General features: G+C 55.3%; 2 protein-coding genes across 8 annotated transcripts in view; one reads left to right on the top strand and one right to left on the bottom strand.

Moving 5' to 3' along the window:
* Window positions 1-8: 8 nt before the first annotated feature.
* On the bottom strand, window positions 9-4,541 carry MST1 (macrophage stimulating 1). Of its 2 annotated transcripts, none has more exons than XM_082060307.1 (18): window positions 4,387-4,541; window positions 4,046-4,205; window positions 3,776-3,888; window positions 3,532-3,646; window positions 3,168-3,304; window positions 2,970-3,090; window positions 2,751-2,869; window positions 2,494-2,659; window positions 2,265-2,395; window positions 2,092-2,194; window positions 1,866-2,002; window positions 1,710-1,745; window positions 1,516-1,627; window positions 1,366-1,443; window positions 1,154-1,300; window positions 966-1,072; window positions 313-452; window positions 9-230 (listed from the first exon to the last, which is right to left on the bottom strand). In XM_082060307.1, exons 1-18 carry the CDS (start codon window positions 4,436-4,438, stop codon window positions 69-71), a joined length of 2,136 nt encoding a protein of 711 aa, XP_081916433.1. In that variant the 5' UTR covers window positions 4,439-4,541; the 3' UTR covers window positions 9-68. The 2 variants fall into 2 exon arrangements, with proteins under 2 accessions (XP_081916433.1, XP_081916434.1); XM_082060308.1 differs by having other exon boundaries at window positions 2,494-2,656.
* A 284-nt stretch (window positions 4,542-4,825) lies between these two features.
* The window catches only part of DAG1 (dystroglycan 1), a 51,742-nt gene continuing 35,469 nt past the window's right edge, over window positions 4,826-21,098 (top strand). Inside the window, exon 1 of one of the 6 annotated variants that reach the window (XM_082060510.1) lies at window positions 4,826-4,950. The gene's annotated coding sequence lies outside the window, so the exon portion shown is untranslated. Of the gene's footprint in view, window positions 4,951-5,833; window positions 6,021-12,915; window positions 12,939-13,705; window positions 13,790-14,472; window positions 14,491-15,034; window positions 15,153-21,098 lie in introns of those variants that run through there. The other 5 variants (XM_082060513.1, XM_082060514.1, XM_082060511.1 and 2 more) reach the window with 5 other exon arrangements.

Raw genomic sequence — 21,098 nt, 5'->3', positions numbered from 1 at the left:
GCACGGATATCCACGGCCACGCCTTTATTGCATGGTGGCGGCTGTGCCAAGGCTGGGGCTGAGCTGTTTCAGCCCATCTTCATCACCTTGTGGATCCAGTCGACATAGAGGGAGACGCGGATGAAGAGGGCGGGCTGGTCGGTGCGGGCACAGACGCGGGAGGGGGTGATCACCCCCTCCAGCACCCAGCAGTCAGCGGTGAGGCAGGCCAGCGGCCCCCCATAATCTCCCTGCGGCACACGGTGAGCGGTGTCACCCCCCGGTGCTGGTGCCCGTGGGCTCCCCAAGGCGGCGGTCCCCAGCCCCGCTCACCTCACAGGCCCCCACGCCGGCACGCAGCGGGGCGGTGCACAGCTCGCTCTCCTTCAGGCGCCCGCGCAGCGCCGCGTTGCACTCACCATGGGCCAGCACCGGCAACCGCGCCACGTTCAGCACGCTGCTGTCCCCCGTGCCTGCGGGCAGGTGGCACACGGGGCAGCAGGCAGGGGAGGATGGGGCAGGGGATGCACAGATGGGGATGCCACGGGCAGGGGGAGGGCATGGCAGGGGGTGTCATGGCTGGGCAGACGCTGTGGGTGGGGGCACACAGCATGCGAGGTGACACCCTTGGAGGAGGAGTGCCCTCCCAGGAGGTACTGCAGGCAGGGGATGTTGGGGTAGGGGAATGCTGTTGCTGGGGAATGGCATGGACAGGAAGATATGGGGAGGAGGATGTTGTGGCAGTGGGATGCTGTGGAAGGGAGATGTCATGGAAGAGGGATGCCATGGGCAGGGGGATGCTGTCGGTGGGGGAATGGCACGGGCAGGAAAATGCCACGGAATGGGGTGTCATGAAAGGCAGATGTTGTGGACAGGAGGATGCCAGGAACTGGGGAATGCTGCGGGCAGGGGGATGCTGCGGTCAGGGGATGGTCAGGGGATGCCATTACAGGGAGGCCCTGGCAGGGGCTGCCCATGGCAGGTACCTTTGGTTTCCCCCCAGCCAGCAATCTCACAGACAGTACTGGTGGGCACAACATAGCGCTCAGGTGGCAGGCAGATCAGCGCCACACGCCTGTTCAGAACAGCTGGCCTGCGGCGAGAGGGGCAGTGGGATGTGGTGCCAGCCCGGCCAGCAGCGGGGCACAATGGGGCCCAGGACGTGGCCGTTCACCTCGCCAGCTTCAGCATCACCAGCTGGGACTCAGAGGGGCCACAGACAATACGGATGATGGGGATGGTTTGCTGGTCAGGGTCCCCAGGGCCAGGGTCCTTGAAGAGTGTCCCCAGCTGCACCTTGTAGCCCGTCAGGTCGGCATCACTGCAGGATGGGGATGTGTGGGTGTGGGGGGCTCCCAGCACCCCCCACCCTGGCCATGGCCTTACCAGGAGGAGAAGCACTGGCGTGTGCTGATCACCCACTGCTCCTGCACCAGGGACCCCCCGCAGAAGTGCACGCCGGCCCTGCAGGGACCGGGGGTCAGCTCCTGGGGGGGATGCTGGCCGTGCAGCAGTGCCAGCGGGGCACCCGCTCACCGGTTGCGGATGCTGACGGTCCAGGGCGAGTTGCCGGGCTGGCCACCAACAATGCGCCCTTTCCGCTGCAGTCTCTCATCCCGCCGGCCACACTGCTCGAACGCCACCACATCTGCTGGCAGGGGAGACATCAGTCAGGGCCATGCCACTGGCACCCAGCCCACAGCACCCACCCGGCACCCGCGGGGCCCCACCTGCGTTCTCCAGGACAGAGGGCACTGCACTGCCGGCTGTGGAGAAAAAGCAGAGGGTGGCATTGGGGTGGGACCCAGCCACCCTGCAGGGACCAAAACCACCCAGGGGGTGGCTGGGGTCCCCCCTGGCTCCACAGGGTGTTGGCTTGTGCTCACAGCAGGGCTTGATGGCACAGTAGTCAAAGGGGGTGCGAGGGTCCATGGTATAGCACCAGGGGCCATGGCTGTCGTTATCGGGGTTGCGGCAGTAGTTCTCCTCCAAGTGTGCCTCAGGGTGGGTGACGGGCGAGATCCTGCCGGGAAGAAGTCACCATCCCCATCTCCATCCTCATCCTTGTCCCCATTCCCACATGCCCCCCAGCACGCTCCCTCACACACTCACTGGGGCACGTGGGGCGCCTGGGCAGCCCACGGCTGGCAGGTGATGCCCTGGCGCGTCTTGCTGATGCGGCCGTGGTAGCGCTCGCCGTGGCCGTGGTAGCACTCTGGGGACAGGCAGAGAGGGCTGGCACCCCCGGCAGGCACCCCGGGGACGGGTGCCTGGGGGCAGCTCACCTTGAGTGCTCAGCTCATCGGAGCAGCGGCGGATGTGGAAGCAGAAGGCGATGCGGATGGTGGGGCGGGCAGTGAAGCACCACGGTGCCTCTGAGCCGTCGGGGTTGCGGCAGTAGTTCTCCTGCAGGTCCCTGGCGCAGGGGCCGTGTGGGTGTCTCCCCCCTGGTCCTGTACCCATGGGTGCTGCCTACCACCGCCCTCCCTGGGTGCACCTCCTCCACCCCCTTACTTGCATGGGTACTTCTCAGGCACGAAGTGGTGCTGGTGGGGGGTCTGGGCGTCCCAGCGCTGGCAGGGGATCCCCGACACGGTGACATTCACCCGGCCCCGGTAGCCTTCGCCCTTGCCCCTGAAGCAGCTGGTGGTGACATTGAGGGGCCGCGGGCGTTTTTCTGCTTGTGGGGCAGGAGTGGGGCAGAGCGCAGGGTGAGGGTGGCACCTGGGACACCTGGCCTGTGCCACGCGGTGCCACCAGCGGGGACTTACTGCAGATGCGGATGCGGCAGTACTCGCGCTCCCGGCTGGGGTCGGTGGTGTAGCACCAGGGCCGCTCAGAGCTGTCGGGGTTGCGGCAGTAGTTGTCATCCAGACCCTTGTCAGGGTACCTGGGCCGGAGATGGGCAGCAGTGGTTGAAGGTGGCACCACTGCCCCGGCACCTGGCGTGGCCGGGGCACTGTGCACTGCCCAGGGCCAGGGGCCGGTACTTGTCAGGGTGGTAGGGGTGCTTGTGTGGGTGCTGCAGGTCCCAGCGCTGGCACTCGGTCCCCGACTCGGTGTGGTCCACGGTGCCACGGTAGTCCTCCCCGTTGCAGGTCATGCAGACAGCTGCCGACAGCCAGGGGGGCTAAGTGGGCGGTGGGGGGGACACAAAGCATGGGGTGTCCCTGGCCAGTGGCACTCACCGTCCTCACACTTCTTGATGCCACAGCTCTGGTGCCGGACGTTGGGGTCGATGGTGTAACACCACGGGCCCCGCTTGTCCTGGTCGGGATTTCGGCAGTAATTTTCCTCCAGCTCGTTGCGGGGGGATGGCAGGAACCTGCCGGCAGCAGGATGGGTAGGAGGGCTGCCGGGAGCCCCTCGCCTCGTGGCCAGCTCAGCCACAATGATGTTTCACCCCTGGTCAGTGCCATTGCCTCCGTGCTGTCCCCATTACCCCCACACTGTTCCTGTTGCCCCCACGTTGTCCCCAGCCCATTCCCCACTGCCCCAAGCTGCCCAGGGCCACTGACACGTGTCACGGGGCAGCTGGGTACATGGGGGCACCTGTGGTCATGGGGTGTTGTGGCTTGCCAGTGCTGGCAGCGCAGACCCTTCTCCGTCGTGGCCCGTGTGCCACGGTAGCTGCTGCCATCGGCCACAATGCAGTCCCGCAGGTAGTCTGGGCAGAGCCGGGCACCGTGTCAGAGCCCGGGGCCGAGCTGTGGCACATGGGCAGTGGGGAGCCTCGTGCTGGGTGGCCCATGCCCGGTTTGTGGTGCCCCCATGCCCACCCATGGCACCAGCCCACCTTTCTTCTGGTACAAGTCATAGTGGATGTTTTTCTGCAGCTGGACACGGGGTGAGTGCTGGGTCCAGGGCAGCAGCTGGCACAGCTGGCTCTGCCGGTTGTAGTGGAAAGCCCTGTGAGGAACAGCAGGAGCCTGGCATGGCACCGTGTGGGGCCAGGACCCGTGGGCACACACATGGGCACACACATGGGCCCAAGCACATGGCGTGACCCCACTGTCATGGCCTCTGCCCTCCCACCCGCGCCATGGCACCACCACGTCCCGCTCACCGGCAAGCAAGGCTGGCAGCACAGCGCTGGGCACACTGCCCCGCAGAGCCCTGCTCCGGCGGCAGCAGCGCTGGGTCCGTGGGCACCGCTGGGTTTGCGGGCACCGCCACCAGCTCCGTGGCTCGCAGGCGCTGGAAGTCATTGAGGGGCGAGCGGTGGCCTGGGCAGCACGGCAGGAGCTCAGCCTGGGGACACAACGGGAACACCCCGGCCGCACGGAGCACGGGACCCACGTCCCGTGGAGCAGAGGGGTCCCTGCCCTACAGGGCACCCGCTGCAGCCCCCGGTTGCTGCTCCCCCCGCGCCCCCCAGCCCCACGGCGGCCCAGCCCGGGGCCCTACCTGAGCCCAGGGCCGCGGCCAGGGCGAGTAGGACGCCCAGCACAGGCGGCATGGCGGCGTCCCCGGGGCTGCTGCCGCGCCGGGCCGGCCCCCGGCAAATATTTGCCCGCGGGCTCGGGGCCAGCGGGGCCGGGGTCACCCCGCGGCGCGGCCGCACGTGGGGCGCGGGGCGGGGCCTGCGAGGCTGGGGGCGTGGCCGAAGCGGTGGGGGCGGGGTCAGCTGGGCTGTGGGCGGGGCTTGGAGCGGGGCCAGAAGTGAGCGGATGGGGCGGCGGGGCGGGGCCGCGGGGAGGGCGGGGCCGCGTGGGACGGCCGCAGCGCGCGGGGGGAGGCGGGGCCCCGAGCGGCCAGGTGGGGCGGGGCGGAGGGGGCGGGACGGACTCGGCCGCCGGGCGCCCATTGGCCGCGGCGCGCTCGTGCCGCCCGTTGCTAGGCGCCGCGCGCCCCGCCCCCAGGTACGTGCCCGCGCGGGGTCGCGCTCGCGCCGCGCCGCCCGCTCGGTGCGTCGGGGCCGCTGGCGGCGAGAGCCGGCGGGGAGCGGCCTCCGGGCCCGGCCGTCGCACGGTGAGGGGCCGCGGGGACGGGGGGGCTCGGCCTCCGCCCGGCGGCGGCAGCGCGGAGCTGCGGCGGCACCTGCCGGGCCGCCCTGCCCTTGGCCTACCGGGTGGGCTGGGGCCGGGAGCGGGGCCGGGAGCGGCGGCGCGGCCTGGGCAGACGCGCGGCGGGCTCGGCCTCCCGGTGCGCGGGCAGCAGGTCGGCCCGGCGGGGGCGGCCCGGCGCCGCCTCAGCCCCGGCGCGCCCTCCGCGGCCTGCCGGGGCCGGGCGCGGCCGGCGGCCTGGGCTGCTGCGGGGTCCGGTCTCTGTGCCGCTGTCCCCGCCGCGTTCGCTTCCCCCTTCGCAGTGTTTTCCCGCCGCCGGGGCCGCTCTTCGAGTGCCGGCCAGGGCCTGGGTGGGCGCCGCGCCCAGGGGTGCCCGGCGGGGCTGGCCCTGCCGGCGGGCGGCAGGCGGAGCGGGCCCGGCCCGGGGCACCGAGCGGCTGTGCCGGGTTGGGCTGTACCGGACGAGGCGTGGGGCTTCACTGCAGCCGCCGGCGGGGGCGGTGGGAGCGGCCCAGGTGCTGGAGGTGGCGGCAGCCGGTCCCGCATGTGCCCTGGTTCCTGGCGGGGTGTGCCGGAGCTTGGGCGGGATTCCCGGGCTCGGCCCGTCGGCGTGTGCGGGAGCCCGGCGGCTCTCCCCGGGACCGGCCTGGCTCCGCGGGAGCGCAGGTGGATTTGCAGGTGCCCGGCGGAGTTGGTGTCTGTCCGGCTGTGCTCCGTTCAGGGACCCGGGCAGCCCCGTGGCCCCCGGCCCCGCCGTGGGACGGGCTCCCCTGGCCCGGGCTCGGTGGGGCCCGGGGGCTCCGGGGGCCAACGTTGGGCTGGGCACTGCGAGTAGGGGCTGTTTGGGCGTAATAGACCCACAGCCAAACTTTTATCAGCGGTGCAGGTGACTGAATGCAATTAAATAGTTCTGCTGCACAAAAACGTGTAGATGCAGGACATTCCTTGTGGCCACCCTGGCTCCTCAGAAGCAACAGGCTGTGGAGGGGCTCACCCGAGACTCTGGCGCCCGTCAAGTCAACAAGTATGAGTTTAGTAAGTTTTGCCGCAGGTTTGCAAGTTGCAAACTCACGGAGTGTGTTTTTAGAGCTTAACTCGGTCTCCGCTGCTTGGGGCGGGAAGGTGCAGGCAGGGGACGTGGGAGCTGGCAGCAGGGCTTGTGCTCACTCCCTGCATGGCTGTGTCTCCCTTGGACCTGGAGCTTTGGCTCTTGGGCTTGGGAAAATGGCACTGATATTGCTCACCCAACCAAAATGAGATTAAAATCCTTTTTTTTTATATATATAGAAAGACCAAGTATTCATCTGTCTTCTCTCAGCCCCTCCAGGCAGGGGCTTCTTTCCACCATTTGCTGCTGTTATAGGATGGACCGCTAGCATCTCTAGCCTTGGGAATACTGTGCTTAACAAAATTTGTTGTTTAACTTTATGTATAGAATGCTGTCTCTTCCCATGTTTAGCTTTACAGATTACTTTCCTCACTTTGAGAGTTTCTAATTCAGTACAGTTTTCTTCACGCAGTCTCTGCCACTATTCTGAGCATCCTAAACCACTTATTCATTCTTCCCGATGCTTGTCATTGCACTCTTCTATCCTAAATATAGGGTAGTATGCCAACGGGAGAAGCTTGAGAGCGAGCTGAAGTGCTGGGAACACCACTGTTTACTCAGAGGAGTAATCAGCAAAGCCTGGCTGATTCCAGGTCGCGCCGTCTTCTTGCTGCAGGAGTTTGCACTCACTTATTCGAGAATTTGTGCCAGCTCCCAAAAAACTAGAAGATGTTGTTGATGGCACATATAAGCTTAGAAATACCCATTTCTTTCAGCATCGTGTAAACTTGGTAGTAAATTCTGCTTATTTGCTGATATTAGGCCTGGAGAATTATCAAAAGCTGTGGGGCTGATATCAGTAAAGGTGTTCTGTGCCTCCCTATGTGCCAGTAGGTCTTGTATGGGATTTATTAACATCAGGTACTTCTTTGCTTCTAGGAACAGCTGGTACTCATTGTTAGTTCAAGTGCTGCTTGTCCCCTTCTTTCTCCTCTCGTCTCTCACTGCCCAGTGTGCTGGGCTCAGCTGCTACAAGAAATGAAGGAGGATGCGTGACAGAGCGAGACCTTTTGTCAGCTTCAGCTGCGAAGTGCACGGTTAGAATTGGCTCAAAGCTCTGACCGTAACTCGTCTTCCACGGGCAGCTGGTCTGGAGGAATTCTCGTGTGTCTCTTGCTGTGCTACGGCAGCGTGGGGGTAACGTAGGAGGGAGTGCTGTGTCCTGGCCAGTGTGAGCATGCCGGCTGAGAAGCCTCAGCGGCGCTTTGCGCTAGAGAGCGGTGGTCCCGCTTGGGTCTGATGAAGAATGGAACCACATGGGTGCAGCAGTGGGTCCTGTGGGGATTTCCATGCTTTGGTGTCTGTGCCACAGGTGTGAGCTGCAGCGTGTTGTCAGCCTGGCAGGGAAGGTGTGACTGTTCTGCCCTGGCACGAGGGGTGTTGCTTAACGGTGGGAATGGTGTCTCCTCAACTCTTCCATGTCCCTTGGACAGATAACAAGAGAGATTGTCCTGGAGAGAGACCAGGGTGCTGTGCCAGCCTGGGGAGGAACTCCAGCTGACAGCAGGGAAACCGTCTGTCTCCTTTCGGCATCGGCAGCTGTCTGAAAAGTTTTGTTGTGAGGATGATTTTGGATGGTTTCTGCCTCTCATCCCATTACCTGAGGAATAGTAGAGAGGATTTAATTCTAGTAATGGTTAATTTGAATGAGGAAAATGCAAACTCTGAATTCTCCTTGGGCAAACAGGGGTCACATAAATAAATGCCTCTGACATTCTTTGTGGTGCTTGTAGACTGTCTACCAATTACTTCTGGTCTCTTGCGGAATCAGTGGGAGGCTGTCACTCCTTCAGCGCCGAGTACTTCGGCAGTGATTTGGGAGAAATACAAATAAACACAGTTGGATTGACCTAGTGTATCTGAGCTCTTGGTATGCTGGAAATGTTTGTTCTTAGGATGTTTGTGTGGTCTGGAGAGCTCTGTACCTTAAACCCGATTCAAAGAGGTCTGTGACCATGTTTAAGCTGTGAAAAAAAAGATCAGCCTGAAGAACCTGTACTTCTAGGGCTTGCTTGTGAGATTGCTCAAGTCTGAGCAAACTACTGGTGCTGCTGAAAGGAAAGTTAATATATTAACCTGCATGAATACACTAGGTAGGTGCGCTTCCTAGTCTAATGTGTTTTTCTGTCTGTGTATCTCCCTGCACTTATCCATTTGCTTAAACTGTCACTCGCTCAGCTTTTCTAGGATAGAAGTTTGGCTTGCTGGTGGGAAAGATGGTTGTATATATTTGATGTTTCTACTTTTATTGTTGCTGTACTGTTTGTGGGTATCTGAGCTGATCTGCTGGTGCAACTCAGTCCAGAGGAGATGGTCTGAGGCCCATGGCCAGGCAGACCTGCTCCCCTTCCCTTGCTGTGCCTGCTGGGTCCATGTACTTGTCTCCCGGGGACCAGCAGAAAGGTCCCAGCACTCGCATGTGGTTCGTGAGCTGTTCTGGGTGTCTGGTGATGAGATGGGGGAAGGTGTGCAGTGTGGCTTTGATCAGGGTGCGGGCAGGCAACGGGGGCCCGTTCTGTCAGCAGTGATGTGCTCAAATGGACACATGTGTCTTGAAACCACAGCCCGAGTTAAAGCTGGAGCTTCTTGCCTGATGATGGTTCTGCCTGAGTTATTTGTTGGGATGCAAGTATAAGGCAGGTACCCTCTTTTCCCAAATGCTGTGTCCTGCTCAAGGTCACCACAACCCAGTGGTGTTGGTGTCTGGGAGCCAGGCTTGATGCACGTTAGTAAATTCCCCGGAATATCTGCCGATGGCAGCGGTGCAGCCTTGTGGCTCTTCCGTGTCCCTGGGCAGCATGCTGGGACCCCAGAGCTGGAAGTGGGGGTCTGCTGGGCCACCATGCGCTCACAACAGCCACCGAAACCTTGACACAAATGGTGTTCTGCTATGTGGCCTCCTGCGTCACTGGCAGGTCACATCAGCCCTGGTGGCACCACGGCTGTGCTGGCCGCGGTGCCGTGAGCAGCTGAGGATGGTGTGCGTGGGATGGCCGAGCTGGTGCTGGACTCGCTGCGTTCCGGAGGAGAGGTCTGGCCTCCAGGCACACGGTTGTGGCTGTGGTGTTTGCAGTCGTCTTGCTGAGCTGATATATATTTTTTTTTCCTGTGTTAACTTTCTGCAAGTTAGTGACCTGAGTTGTCCCTGGAAGGAGCCTGTCGGCAGCTGGCAGCATGGGCGGAGAGGAACCGAGGCCCAGGCCGGAGGAGAAGGGAGAGGTGGCCGTGGTCCCATGCTGTGGGGTGGTGGGTTAGCTCAGGACAAACCTCATGGCTTGGTGCCCTTCAAAGGGCCCTTCTCTTTCTGCACTTTCAGCTGTGCCCTCTTGCCTCCTCCCGTGTGCCAGCTGTGGTGCTGAGCTGATGCATTGACAAACCGATGCTGTTAATTTGGCATAAAATTGTTCTTTTTTGCAGCTGGACCCTTTTTCCACTGGCTTAGCAAACCGGTCGGGACGGGAGCCGGACCATCCCCAGAGGCAGGGAGCTGCTGTGTCAGCAAAATGCTGCTCTTAGCTGTGATGGATATTTTCTTCTTCAGGATCGAGTTGTCCCCCAGTTTCACTGGCCTGCAGGTATCCTCTAGACCTGGAGAGTATTCCTTGGTGGGATTCAAAGTACAGTATCTCAGGTAGACCTTCAAACGCAGAGGCTGGGGCTTGGAAACAGTGGTAGAACTAGTTCCAACCCCATAGGTGGACAGCGTTCGGCTTTGGTTTGGGTTTTTCTTTAGAAAAACAGGCTCCTCGCCTCATCTGACCTGTAAAGAGATATTTGAATGAAGGTTTCCGCTGATGACTTCTCCTTTTTCTCTCCCTTTTCCTGTGTTACGATCTCACCACAGTGCTCAGCTATGGCATTCACCATCGTTGCAAGCTCGAATAAGGGTCTGGTATATATTTTCTACTGTGCTTTCTGAGAAGGGTTACATGGGCAGCTTCAGAAATATTTTGGATTGTGGCTCCTTGGAGCTTTCCAACAAATTGCTTTAGAAGCTTCTTCATGCAGTACTTGATTTTGCAAATAAATACTCCTCAGTGAGGACCTGATGAGCGGCATTCCTCCCCTCCCTCCTCAGGGCCTGAAAAAGTGATTACGGGAGAGGTTTCAGTTTACTCTAGCATAGTTATAGGTCATGCAAGTGTTGAAAGCATATAGGTGATGAATTCACACTGGGTCTTGTCTTTTTTTTTGAACTAGGTTGTACATTTAGACTTCAGAAAGCTTAATCTTCTGTGAAGTGTGTTCCTTAAGGGTGAGGATTAGCATTCAGTAATTTTGATGAGTTTCCAGTAGCAGATACTGATCATTTTGTATCAGTCCCAAGGGCTAGGGATTGATTTTGGATGAGCTTGGGTAAGAATAGTTTTCCACTGAAGTCTTGAATTATGACAAGTGATGCGAAAGCCTAGTGACACTATCACAACTTCAGATCACAATCTTTTCTTATCTTTGTGCTGTGGTGCTCGGGATTCCTACAGGAAGACCTTGCACAGGTATGGACTTATAGGTGTGTAGCCAGAGGCGTTTTGAGCCAGGAGGCAGAAGAAGATGAGTGTGTGCAGATACTGAATGCTTTGGGGCTCTCTTTTTCTTCTGAGGAAAAGACCTTCCCTCTAGATCTGCTTTCTCTGAGGGTAAGTACTTTGCTTTTCCCAAAGTAAGGAATTCTTCTAATAAAGTGGTCTGGCTGTCATCTACAAATGCGGTTTGATGCCAGTGGAAAATCTGACATGATGATTTTGACATTGGGATTGTATTGATACAGATATTTGAGGCCGCAGTGATTCCCTATATGTGTCCCTTAGGCTTTATAGTTCGGTCTTGAGATCTGTGGAGTGTCTGAGCTCTCTGTGCTGCAGGAGCTGATTCCTGCATGACAGATCGTGCATGGTGTTTTCCCACCCCAGAGGAAATATTTCCAGTGGAATTTTAATGATACTGCCTGAGGCTTGCATTGGGGAATAGCAGGTGGTTATTTTAAAACCTTATCCAAATTAAACTTTGCAGGATCCTATTGGGAAGATACACACAATCAGTGTAGCTGTGTGTCTGTCTTTAAAAAATTAGACTTCTGCCTTTACAGATGCATGGGAAAGACTGGTTGGGGACAAGGGTGGGACTGTGCCAGTTCAAAGGGACATCTTCCTCTAGTGTTTCTCCTAAAATTCAAAACCCCCTTGCATATCTACTCCCGAAATCTTCAGCATCTTTCCTTTCTCCTGCATGCTGTGCAGCAGCGTGTGCTTTAAAACACGTTGGAAAGTATAATTTCAGTACTACGGGCAACAACTGAACTTAATAGGCGCAAACAACTTGTATCATTGATTTCATTAGTTCTCACACTGTGTTAATTTAAAGCTTCTGCCACGTAGTGTTTTTGCACAGGGTAACTCTTGAGTGATCCTGCGAGTTTTGGAGTGTGGTCACAACACACATCTGTCCATCTTGTGTGGAATAAAGCATCAGGAATAGGGGAGTAAACATTATTTGAATTAGTGTCCAGGTCAGGGCACTAAAATTTTTGTTGGTGGCAGTAATACAGAAGTGATTGGACTAACAGTCTCATGTAATCTAACGTACAGGTGCTGTACGTGTTTGCATGGTATCAGTTCAGCTCCCCCATAGTGAGCCGTGTGGCCAAAATGTGAAACTTGTGTCCCTCTGTGGGGAATTCTGTGCTCCCAGCTGTGTTTGTGAAGCTGGAGCTTTATGTTTATCCCTATGCCAGCAGCCTTGTGCTGGTTGCTCTTTCAGGAAACGCTTTATCACATCTTGGAATAAAATTTTGTTTGAGTATCAGGGGTCAGTCTTTAGGGAGGTAAGAAGTTTGATCTTCTCAGAATAACAATTGCTGAGAATAAATACAAATTTCCTTCAGAAAGGTACAGAGGAAGCTAAAGCAACATGTTCTAACAGTGCTGCATGAAAACCCCGCCAACCGTTGGTAGTAAACTGTTTGTAACAAAACTATAAGAACAGAGCTTTATAGCCTTAGGAAAACTTTGTAAATTAAGCTATTGTGAAAAAAGGCTTCATTTGCTGCTGGGAAAGATGTAAAATTGTGTATTGTGGACTTGAAGTACTGTGAAGGCGGCAGTGTTCCTGTGTGGTGATGGTGATAAGCCGGGATAAAGTTGTGAGCGGTTCTGTCTGCTGAAGGTGGCAGAGGGAGGCACTCCGTGATTACCATGGCTAATTGAGGCGTGAGAAGGTTCGCTCAAAAGCCTAGATCAGAGGTGGAGGAGCTCCTGGAGTCTAGAAGCAGTGCTCCAGCCCTGTGATGTGGTTCAGTCACCACCCTGCCCTCAAAACAGTGTCCCAGCGCTGGCACCATAGCGCTGCACGCCCATTATTCCTGGAAGCTGGAATCCTGACTCTCCTCTTCCTTCTCGCCACCACACTGGTTCTGTGCAGCCGCACCAAACCCTGCTGTGTCCCCAGAATGTCCCAGTCGTTGTGTCAGGTGGGAACTGCAACTGCTCATGGCCTTCGGCTGCCCCCCCTGCCCCAGCTGTGGTGGCTGGAGCTGTGACCTGCAGGGACAGGTAGGGCCGTGTGTCGCTCGCTGACTGTCCGTCCGCAGGCTGGACGTGGTGGTGAGCTCAGCGGGTCTGGCAGGCGGCCGCGGGCGTCCCAGGGGACATGGCTCTGGTGCTGTCCTGCCGTCACGGGAAGAAGCCGTTTCCTGCAGACATCCAACATGTCCTGCTGCTGTGCGCTGTGCTCGGCGTGACCCGCTCCGCAGCCTCCAGACCTTTTCTCTTCCCTGAATTGCAGGCTCCAAAAGCTTCTCCTGGAGATGCATAACTTTGTGTAGTGAACTTAATCCCTGCTGACTTCAGGTAAGCCTTTTCACACCTTTTATGGATTTCTTAGTGTGTTCATGTGCTGGTTGAAAACATTGATATGATGCTTGAGGAGATTATTTGAGGCAGCTTCTCCCCTGCTTCGTGAAGACAAGCAGAGAACAGAAGAGGCAGTGAGATTTAGAATTTGCTTTTTCTTGAAGTTAAGATGAAATCAAGGTACTGCAAACAGGGACTGTCCTGCCCTTTGTGCCTTGGCCACACATACCTGTGTTTTGTGATGGGTCAGTCAGCTCAGATCCTGCTGGAACTGCAGTTCCCCACCAGCAAGTGGGAGCTCAGAGAGCAAGGCTGGGTGCAGAGCTCATCCCTGCGAGTGTCTTTTGGACTGATGCAGCATGTGGCTTGGTCACTCCAGCTGTGAGCCCAGAGCAGAGTGCTTCACATGCTGAACTCCTGTTTTCTGGTCATATATGGGAATTCAGGCTGTCAAGTGTTTAGGGGTGGTGTTCTTCTTTAAGCAGTGACTTAAGATGATGATTCTCAGCGAGTTCTGGGCAGCTGACTCCAAGCCCTGTTTGGGACCAGCAGCCCCGGGCTGTGCCAACTGGAAAAGGTCAGCTGGAGATGGAGCTGCAGGGCACAAGGGGAGGTGTCTGGTTTGCAGCGAGGAAGAGCCGCCTTGGTGTCGGTAAAGCCGATGGCTGAGCATGAACTCAGCCAGGAGCAGACACCTTTAATTTCCCAGCTTGTCAGGCTCTGCTCCACGTCAAAGCAGACCCAGGCACGTACAGAAGCTTGTAAGCACACGGGGCCACATCTCAACAGGGCAGAGAAGCTGTCTGATCCCCACTGCGAGTGGAGGAAGAGTCTTGGTGGGGAATTCGGTAATATAAGTCAACTCTAAGGAAAGGGTCTTGAGGATCAGCTGGAGTAACTGAAGTGGCCAGTGTCCTGCTTGGGCTTTGTGGCAGCAGCCAGCTGAGCTGATTTCCAAAGCACTTTCAGAGGCAAACAGCTGTCCTTGTTACCTCGCCTGTCCTCAGCGGAGAGAAATTACCTGTCAGCAGAGCTGGGAAGTTATTTTTCTTCTTGAGGTTTGGTTGGGAGGAGTACACGTTTGAACTCTTCTGGGTGTAACTAGTTAAAGATCCTTCTGGAACAGAAACAACGCAAAACATTGCTGCTCCCCATCTGGGTGGCGATCCTGAATGGAAGCGCAGCCATTTGGGGAACGCGGTTCCCCAGCAGCAGCTGATGCTGCCGAGCAGACGGCGTTATTGCTCTGGGGTTTTATCTCAGGCTGGTCTCCTGGACTCAAACAAGTTGACGATGCAGAGGCCATTCGTGCAGGAAAGAGTTCTTGCAGCAGTGTCTCGTTCCATTTGCTGTTGGCAGGCTTTAAAGCAAGCCCTTGCATGGAAAAGTCACATGAGAAAAGCATTTAATGTATTTTTAGATGTCTTTTAAAGTGGCTTAGTGACTGAAAAGAAACCTGCGTCAGGTCACTCGCCTGTTTGCTGCAGTTTGCCCAGAAGTGCTCAATTGGACTGTTAATGTGGAATAGATCCAGTCGGAGACGTGTGCTGTGAGGGAACTGCGGTGACGGGGACACAGCTGGCTCTGGGAGGTGACCCTTGCTGTCACTGTTTTGCTCAGATGCTGCTTGGGACAATAGTGGGAAATGAATGGGAGATGTCCAGCTGAAACCAGTTTAGTTTCTTGTTCACTTTATCTTTTGGAATTGTTTGGGTTTTCCTTGGTGACGGATTTTTGCAGGGTCCAGACTTGGCGTGCTTGGCTGCTCGGCTGGTTCGAGCTGGTGCTGCTGGCAGAAGTGGTCCTGCCTTTCACTTCTGCTGCTGAAAAGAGAAGTGGTCTTGCAGACCACACATCCAGCCAGGAAGCCAAGCCAGATGGAAACTGGTCTCTTGTTTGTCTCTTACTGGTTTCTTTAATGTGTGTCTGTTCCCCAGTCACTTCTCTGTGTGGCTCTAACGCTTGTGCCAACACAGAGGGGACAGAGGACTGGGACAAGGGGACTGTAAGTGCTTCTTCTGGAAGTAGCATCAGCTTACAGGACCGTGAAACTGGTTGTGATGCTTCTATGGGTCTTCAAACAGGTCAGGGCACGTCTGCCCTGGGAGGAAGAGTCAGGGAGAAGGTTCAGCCATTCCTTTCTCTACAAAAGGTTTGAGTTTCCAAGTCCTTGCCACCACGGGAGAACACGTGCTGCTCGTGGGTCCTGTGGTACGTGATCTCTTGAGATCTTTGTTAGCCGTTGAATAGGAGGAAAAGTGCACTGGAGTAGGAAGGAAGCATGATGCACTGCATCGCCCTGCGCCAGCGACCCGAGTGTCGCTGTGGTCCACACCTTAGGTGGTGGAAGTTACTCCTGTGAAGCTTTGAGCTGAAATCCTGGTTTGAGATTATTGGTATGTCAGTTATTTGGTGGTTATTTGGTGGCTGGGCTCTTACACCAGTGCCTACCAGGTAAAGAAAAAACTTATTTTCAGGAGTCCTGCCCTTTCAGAATAAGCTAAAAGTATGGGAAGCGATGGCAGGTGAGGAGAGCAGGGGCCTTGAGAGAGCAGCAGTATTTGTGTAACAGCTAACACAAAATATTAATGTAAATAAGACAAGCTGTGATTTTTACCTTGAAGCATCTGGTGAAGTGACTCTTCAGGGATAGTGTGTAGGCAGGTGGGACGAGAGAGTTGGAAAGTGCTAGATCAATCGCCTTGTTCTTTGAAACAGTTTTGACCATAAATGATGAAAGTCTGTGTATAACGAGGAGGAAGCCAGGCAAAACCTGGAAAAGGTGCGCTTTTTTCTCATGTATTTGCTGGGATGCTTAACAATGGGAAGAAATAGCTGACGGGAGGCTATGGCTTTCCCATCTCTTGAAGTCTTTGACTCAAGATTTGCTTTAATCAAGTGGGGGAAACTTTAGGGACCTATGTAACAGGTCTCTCTATATGCTAGCCTTGAATGTGGTGTGAGCATCTTTAAGAACATAATCTAAAATACAAACGTTGAGCTTTTCAATATGACCAGCTAAACTAAATGCATATTTAGCAAGCAAATTTGTTTTTCTTGTCCCTGTCACTTAAAATGAGTGTGGCAGTGCTAAGAGCTCTTCTGAGATGTCCCTGCATCTCGCCTGGAGCCCCGAATCGCTGCTTAATTTATGCTGCTTCAGTTTGAGCCTGGGTTTCTGGAGGTGAGTTTTAGCAGTGGAAGCAGAGCCGGCGCTGGAGCGCGGGCTGTGCAGGGGGTGTGCTGGCAGAGGTGGTCTCGGGGGGTGACACAAAACAGTGTCTGCCCCGGGTTGCCTGTGGTTAGAGCCATAGTGAGCTCTGGGGCTGCGGCGGAGTGGGAGAAGGCGGCAGCAGACAGACAGACGGACGGCTGCGTGTCCGCTGTCCCGCTGCCTTGTAGGGAGATGTGCCGCAGCCCGGCCCGGCCCTCTGCACCGGCTGCTGGACGTTTCTGGGAAGGCTCCTGCGGCCGCTGGCTCCTGCGAGCTTTGCCCACAGGGCTTGGGCTGTGTGTGTCGGGTGTTTTGCCTTGGGTGCCTTTTAGTGCATGTATAAATACCAGCAGGTTTCAGATGTGTTGCAGATTCTCCTCTGCTCCTTTTTTAAAGCCTGAGTCATAAATACATTGGTGCTTGCTTGAGGGTCCGGCTGACCTGTCATCAGAAACGATGTAATGATTAAACCGAGGGTTGTGATGGTTCTTCTGCCATGCTGCTCTCCTAGGTCTTGTTTTTCTGTTCCATTCAGGCCTGAGCATTGCAGGTGCCATGTGAGATACATTTAGGCCCTGGGAAAACGTTAATTTAGCAGAATTTGCTATAAAGCAATGTTTCTTATGGTCAATCAGACCAGCCACAGTCTCTCTTGTTCTTTTGACGCAGACGCTGCTTCGTGGGAGCCCGTCCTGGCTGCAGCACAGCTTTGCACTACATTTTACAGCTGACGCTCTTTGGAAGAAGTGTCACTTTAAAAGTATCCAGCCAAGAAGGAGCACAAGATGTAATTCTCGTGAAGAGTTTGGGTTTCTTTCTTTCTTTTTTTTTTTTGTCCCCAGAAGGATGATAGTTTCTATGAAAGGGAAGCAGCGCCTGGCCTCCTGGCCTTTAGCCCTGGGTGGGAGATGGGCTGTGATGGTGCGTCTCTTCACCGCGGGGCCGAGCTGGGTTTCTGAGCCGCTCCAAAGAGTGCAAAGCGCAAATCAAGACATTCCTTGCACGTCTGGGATTTTTATAGTTAACCTGTGAAGCTTTTGTGCACGAAGCAGAGGTCCTGGGAAGGGATGAGAAACAAGCTATTTTTACTCCATCACAAATAGGGCTTGGCATGTTTATTTTAGACTCCGGAGCCGCTCAGACCAGTGCGGGGTTTTTTTTATAGTCTTCTACTGTTACTATCAGATTAAAAAATAAACTTGAACTCTGGAAATCACAGGAAAATAGGGTGTCCTGATGTACTTGCCTCCGGTGAGGCTGCGAGGAAGCTGCAGGGAGGAATTGGCAGCATTGTCTGTTGTGCAGCGTGCCGGCCTTGCGGTCTCCTGTGTATCACAGTCTCCTGTGTCTCTCGGTCTTTGAGCTACCAGCTGACGATGGACTGTGTGCCCTTCTATTGCATAAACCGCCCTGCAGAGAAGTGGTTGCCTTGCTGGGTGTCCTAACTGGATTTTTACAAAGCCCCCAGCTGAATAATTTGCAGAGCTCTGGGAGCAAGAGCAGAGCTTGGCCATCAGGTGAGTGATGCCTTTGCCACCTCCTGCTCCAGAGAAAAGTCGAGTTGCCAGGTCACCAGCACAGCTTTTAAATAATATTTTTTGCTGTGGAGAAGTTCACTAGGCAGCAGGAGGTGAAATTAATGAGACCAGCTCATTTTCCTCCTGCCACCGGAGTCTGAAAGAGGGAGGATTTAGGTCAGTCCTGCTTGAAGGGTGGGAAGATGCGAGGTGGCCCCGTCCCCAGCCCCGCGTGGCCGGCTCTCTGCTCTTGCTGATGTGGTGTGGTTGAGAAGTGTCCCTGCAATTGCAGGTGTGCTTTACTTTACACAGGCACTTCAAACTTTTAAGCTCTTTATCCTGGTTTATTATTAGAAGCTATTAAAAGCGTGGCCAATGGGATGTTCACGCCGTGGTGGTGGCGTGCACAATTTTCAGTGGCAGGTCGCAGCCTCTTCGTGTCGGGCATTGTACAGACGTGTAACACAGCAGCCCAGATCGCGTCTGCCCACGCCGGCTTAACCAGGCTCTGTTGTTTAACTGAGATACCCAGACGTCCAGCCAGGAGGTCCCGGCTGAGCCCCCGGCTGATCCAGCCCTGCTGGGGTGCGGCTGGAGATGTAGCTGGTGTGAGAGACTGTGATGTTAATTATGAAGCAATACTCTACCGAGAAGCTGGTAGAGTTATTGACTATCTAATTGATTCACTGATAAACACCACTGATACTAATTTACGATTAGAGCGTTTTGCACACTTACAACTTTAAAGCTAGTAATTATTACTGCTAAATGTGACAAATAGCACTGCTGCTGAATTGCAAATCTGTCACCCTTCCCTCCCACACCGTTTCTGTTAGGGTGCGAGTCCGGTCCTGTTTGCCCTCCCACAGCCAGTCTTCTGGACACAGACTGGCTGGAGAGTCCAGCAGGTTGTCCAGGGGGTTCCCCAGCATCCTGGGGGGGTCATGGCTGTCCCCAGGTGCCCCTGCCTCTACCACTGAAAGACTGACCCTCCTTTGTCCTTTACATTACACCTTATTCGCAATTTTTTCTCTATTTCAGGACACATATCTTCATTGCCTCATCCCTCCCTTTCTCTGCCCAGGCTCCCAAGCAACAGCCCCTTATTCCTTTGTGCTCATCGCTTTCTCCTCTGCTACATCCATACTCAAACCTGCCGTTCCTGTCACTTGGCGATCTCAGCCTGTCACAGCTGCTGTGCTTATCCCGGCGCAGGTGGCCTTGCAAGTCCCCACACCCCAGAGCGCCCCGACAACGTGTGACACATGTTGGGTACCCTACACCTGAGACAATTCGCTCCACTTTAGCCTCGACTCCTCTACCTGTGTCCAATTAAGCAGTATCTTAGGTGCAGTCTGCATACCAGTGTAACAAATTAACATTTTTCACGGTTTTTAGGTTTACCGGCATGCTTGCCCTGGGGCCGCTGCCGCGGCTCCCTGCCGAGGTCCCGGCTAGCCCGTAGCCAGCAGTGTTCCACCAGGGCCTCCTCCTCGCAGCTGCCCCTGAAGAATTTACAGCCGGAGCTGTAAGGATGGCAAAGGAGATAGAGGGGCCACCCAGTCCCTTGCTGTTGAGTGGTCAGGAGGCTCCTCTAACCGGGTTTACCGGTAACCGGCGAGGCAGCCGGCGGGGAGCTGCCCGCCCCGGCAGGCACATCTCATCAGCAGCGCCGGCAGAGGTGACTGCAGGACCTTGGGGCTTTTCTCCCCCTTTCAGTTGCATCCAAGAGCTTGAAAAGCAGGAGGTTTTGTGGTGAGGGTTGGTATTTCAGCTGGGTTGATATCTGGTTGACTGAAAACTGGCATTCAAAACTAGGTAAGGCAACTGGGCTCGGGATGTCTGGTCTGTTCTCCAAAGAAAACACATGCTTGGCCACAGCCGCGTGTTTTTTGGATTAAGCAGGTCTGGATTTACTTGCGAATATTAATACTTGTGTACTGTAAAGCCTTGGTGTAAATCTGTGCTCTGAAGGCTCAGCCATGTCTTGTTTGTATCTCTGGTGCACAAGAACTCGTGTCCTTGGGAAGCTGGAGTGGCAGAGCTGGGCTGCAGGATCCACCTGTTTGCCATGCTTTGGACCTTCAAAACCACGGCTGCTGTGTCTGGGTCTTCCCTTTCTGCCTGTCAGGCGAGAGCGTTAGATATCGCTGTGTTCGGGCTGAAGCAGCATGTGGGTCCAGACCGATTTGCGGGCAGGGTACCCTGGTTAGGGCGCAGGAGGATCCGTTCTCCCCGCGCACGTGGCTTTGCCGTGTCTTTAGAGGAGAAGGGTGTTCGGGGAGATCTGGCACGTCCGCGGTGTAGTTGGCTTGTTATGTGCAGTGCTTGTGTCCTGGCAGCCGCGCTCACCGCCCAAACGGAGCTCCAGCAATCGCTGCCAGATGTATGTGCTGGGGCTTCGTCAATGCAAAACCACCTAGTTCTAGAGAGAGTTCCTTTGCATGCAGAATAACTAATGTATTTTCTTTTGCTTATTGACCTGCAAAAATGGAGGGAAAAAAAAAAACAACCTAGATTTGAAAATAAAACCAGTGTTGTTGATTTGTGAACAAAGATGTGTTAACCCACAGAACTCGGGCTCCATGTGTTGGTAGAGACCTAATGTTATAATACAGAATAAAGGTGTTTGTAGAAAAGCACCTGAGCAAACCCCAAAGATGATCCTTTGCCGCAACATAGGTAACATGGCACAGTTTTAAAAATCAGCAGCATATTTGGCTGGCAGCCTCCAGGTCTAAAATTTGAAGCATTGCCCTGCACTGGACTAATATAATAAGTTTTGAAACAAAGCAACTTAAAATACTTATTTATAGAAAATATACTCAGGGACTGGTCTGCAACTGTAATAATGCTTTAAAATATCCCTGGAAGAGTTGTATGGCTGGTCAGTGTATGTTTTCCAAACTCAGTTTTTGACTCTTCCAAATGTTTCTGTCGATCTTTGGGGCAGTTTTTCCCCGGAGGGCGAGGAGGGATGGTGTGTGTTTTATGTCCCACTTTTGCTGCACTGGTCAGCCTGGCTTTTCCCCTCCTTCTGGTATCCTCAAAGCCATCAGGTGCATTTTTGTCAGCCGAACATCCCCAACAGGCATCTCTTACCTCTTAAATAATCCTCTCGGGGAAGAAGAAACCAGAGGGTTGGGTGAGAGTGTCTATAACCACCCTATCACTTGCAGCTTCCAGCCCTGGAAGGAGTTGAAATCAATGTGTTTGCTGCTCCTGCAGAACAAACAGCCTTGCGAGGACTTTGGCAAGCGGAGCCGTCGCTGCCTTTCCGAGGCCGTTGTATAGTTTGCTTTCTGGGACAAAGGCTATTTAGACATCTGGATTGCCTTGGGGATTTTAGGGGGCACATAAATTATTAGTTTGCTGTGAATGGAGAATGACTTTGATTGCTTTGTGACCGTGCTCTCACCAGCTCTC

The sequence above is a fragment of the Streptopelia decaocto genome (assembly GCF_964273445.1).
Source record: "Streptopelia decaocto genome assembly, chromosome: 8".
Lineage (NCBI taxonomy): Eukaryota > Metazoa > Chordata > Aves > Columbiformes > Columbidae > Streptopelia > Streptopelia decaocto.
Note: the sequence above shows the minus strand (reverse complement) of the source record. Positions and strands in the feature narration are given on the sequence as shown.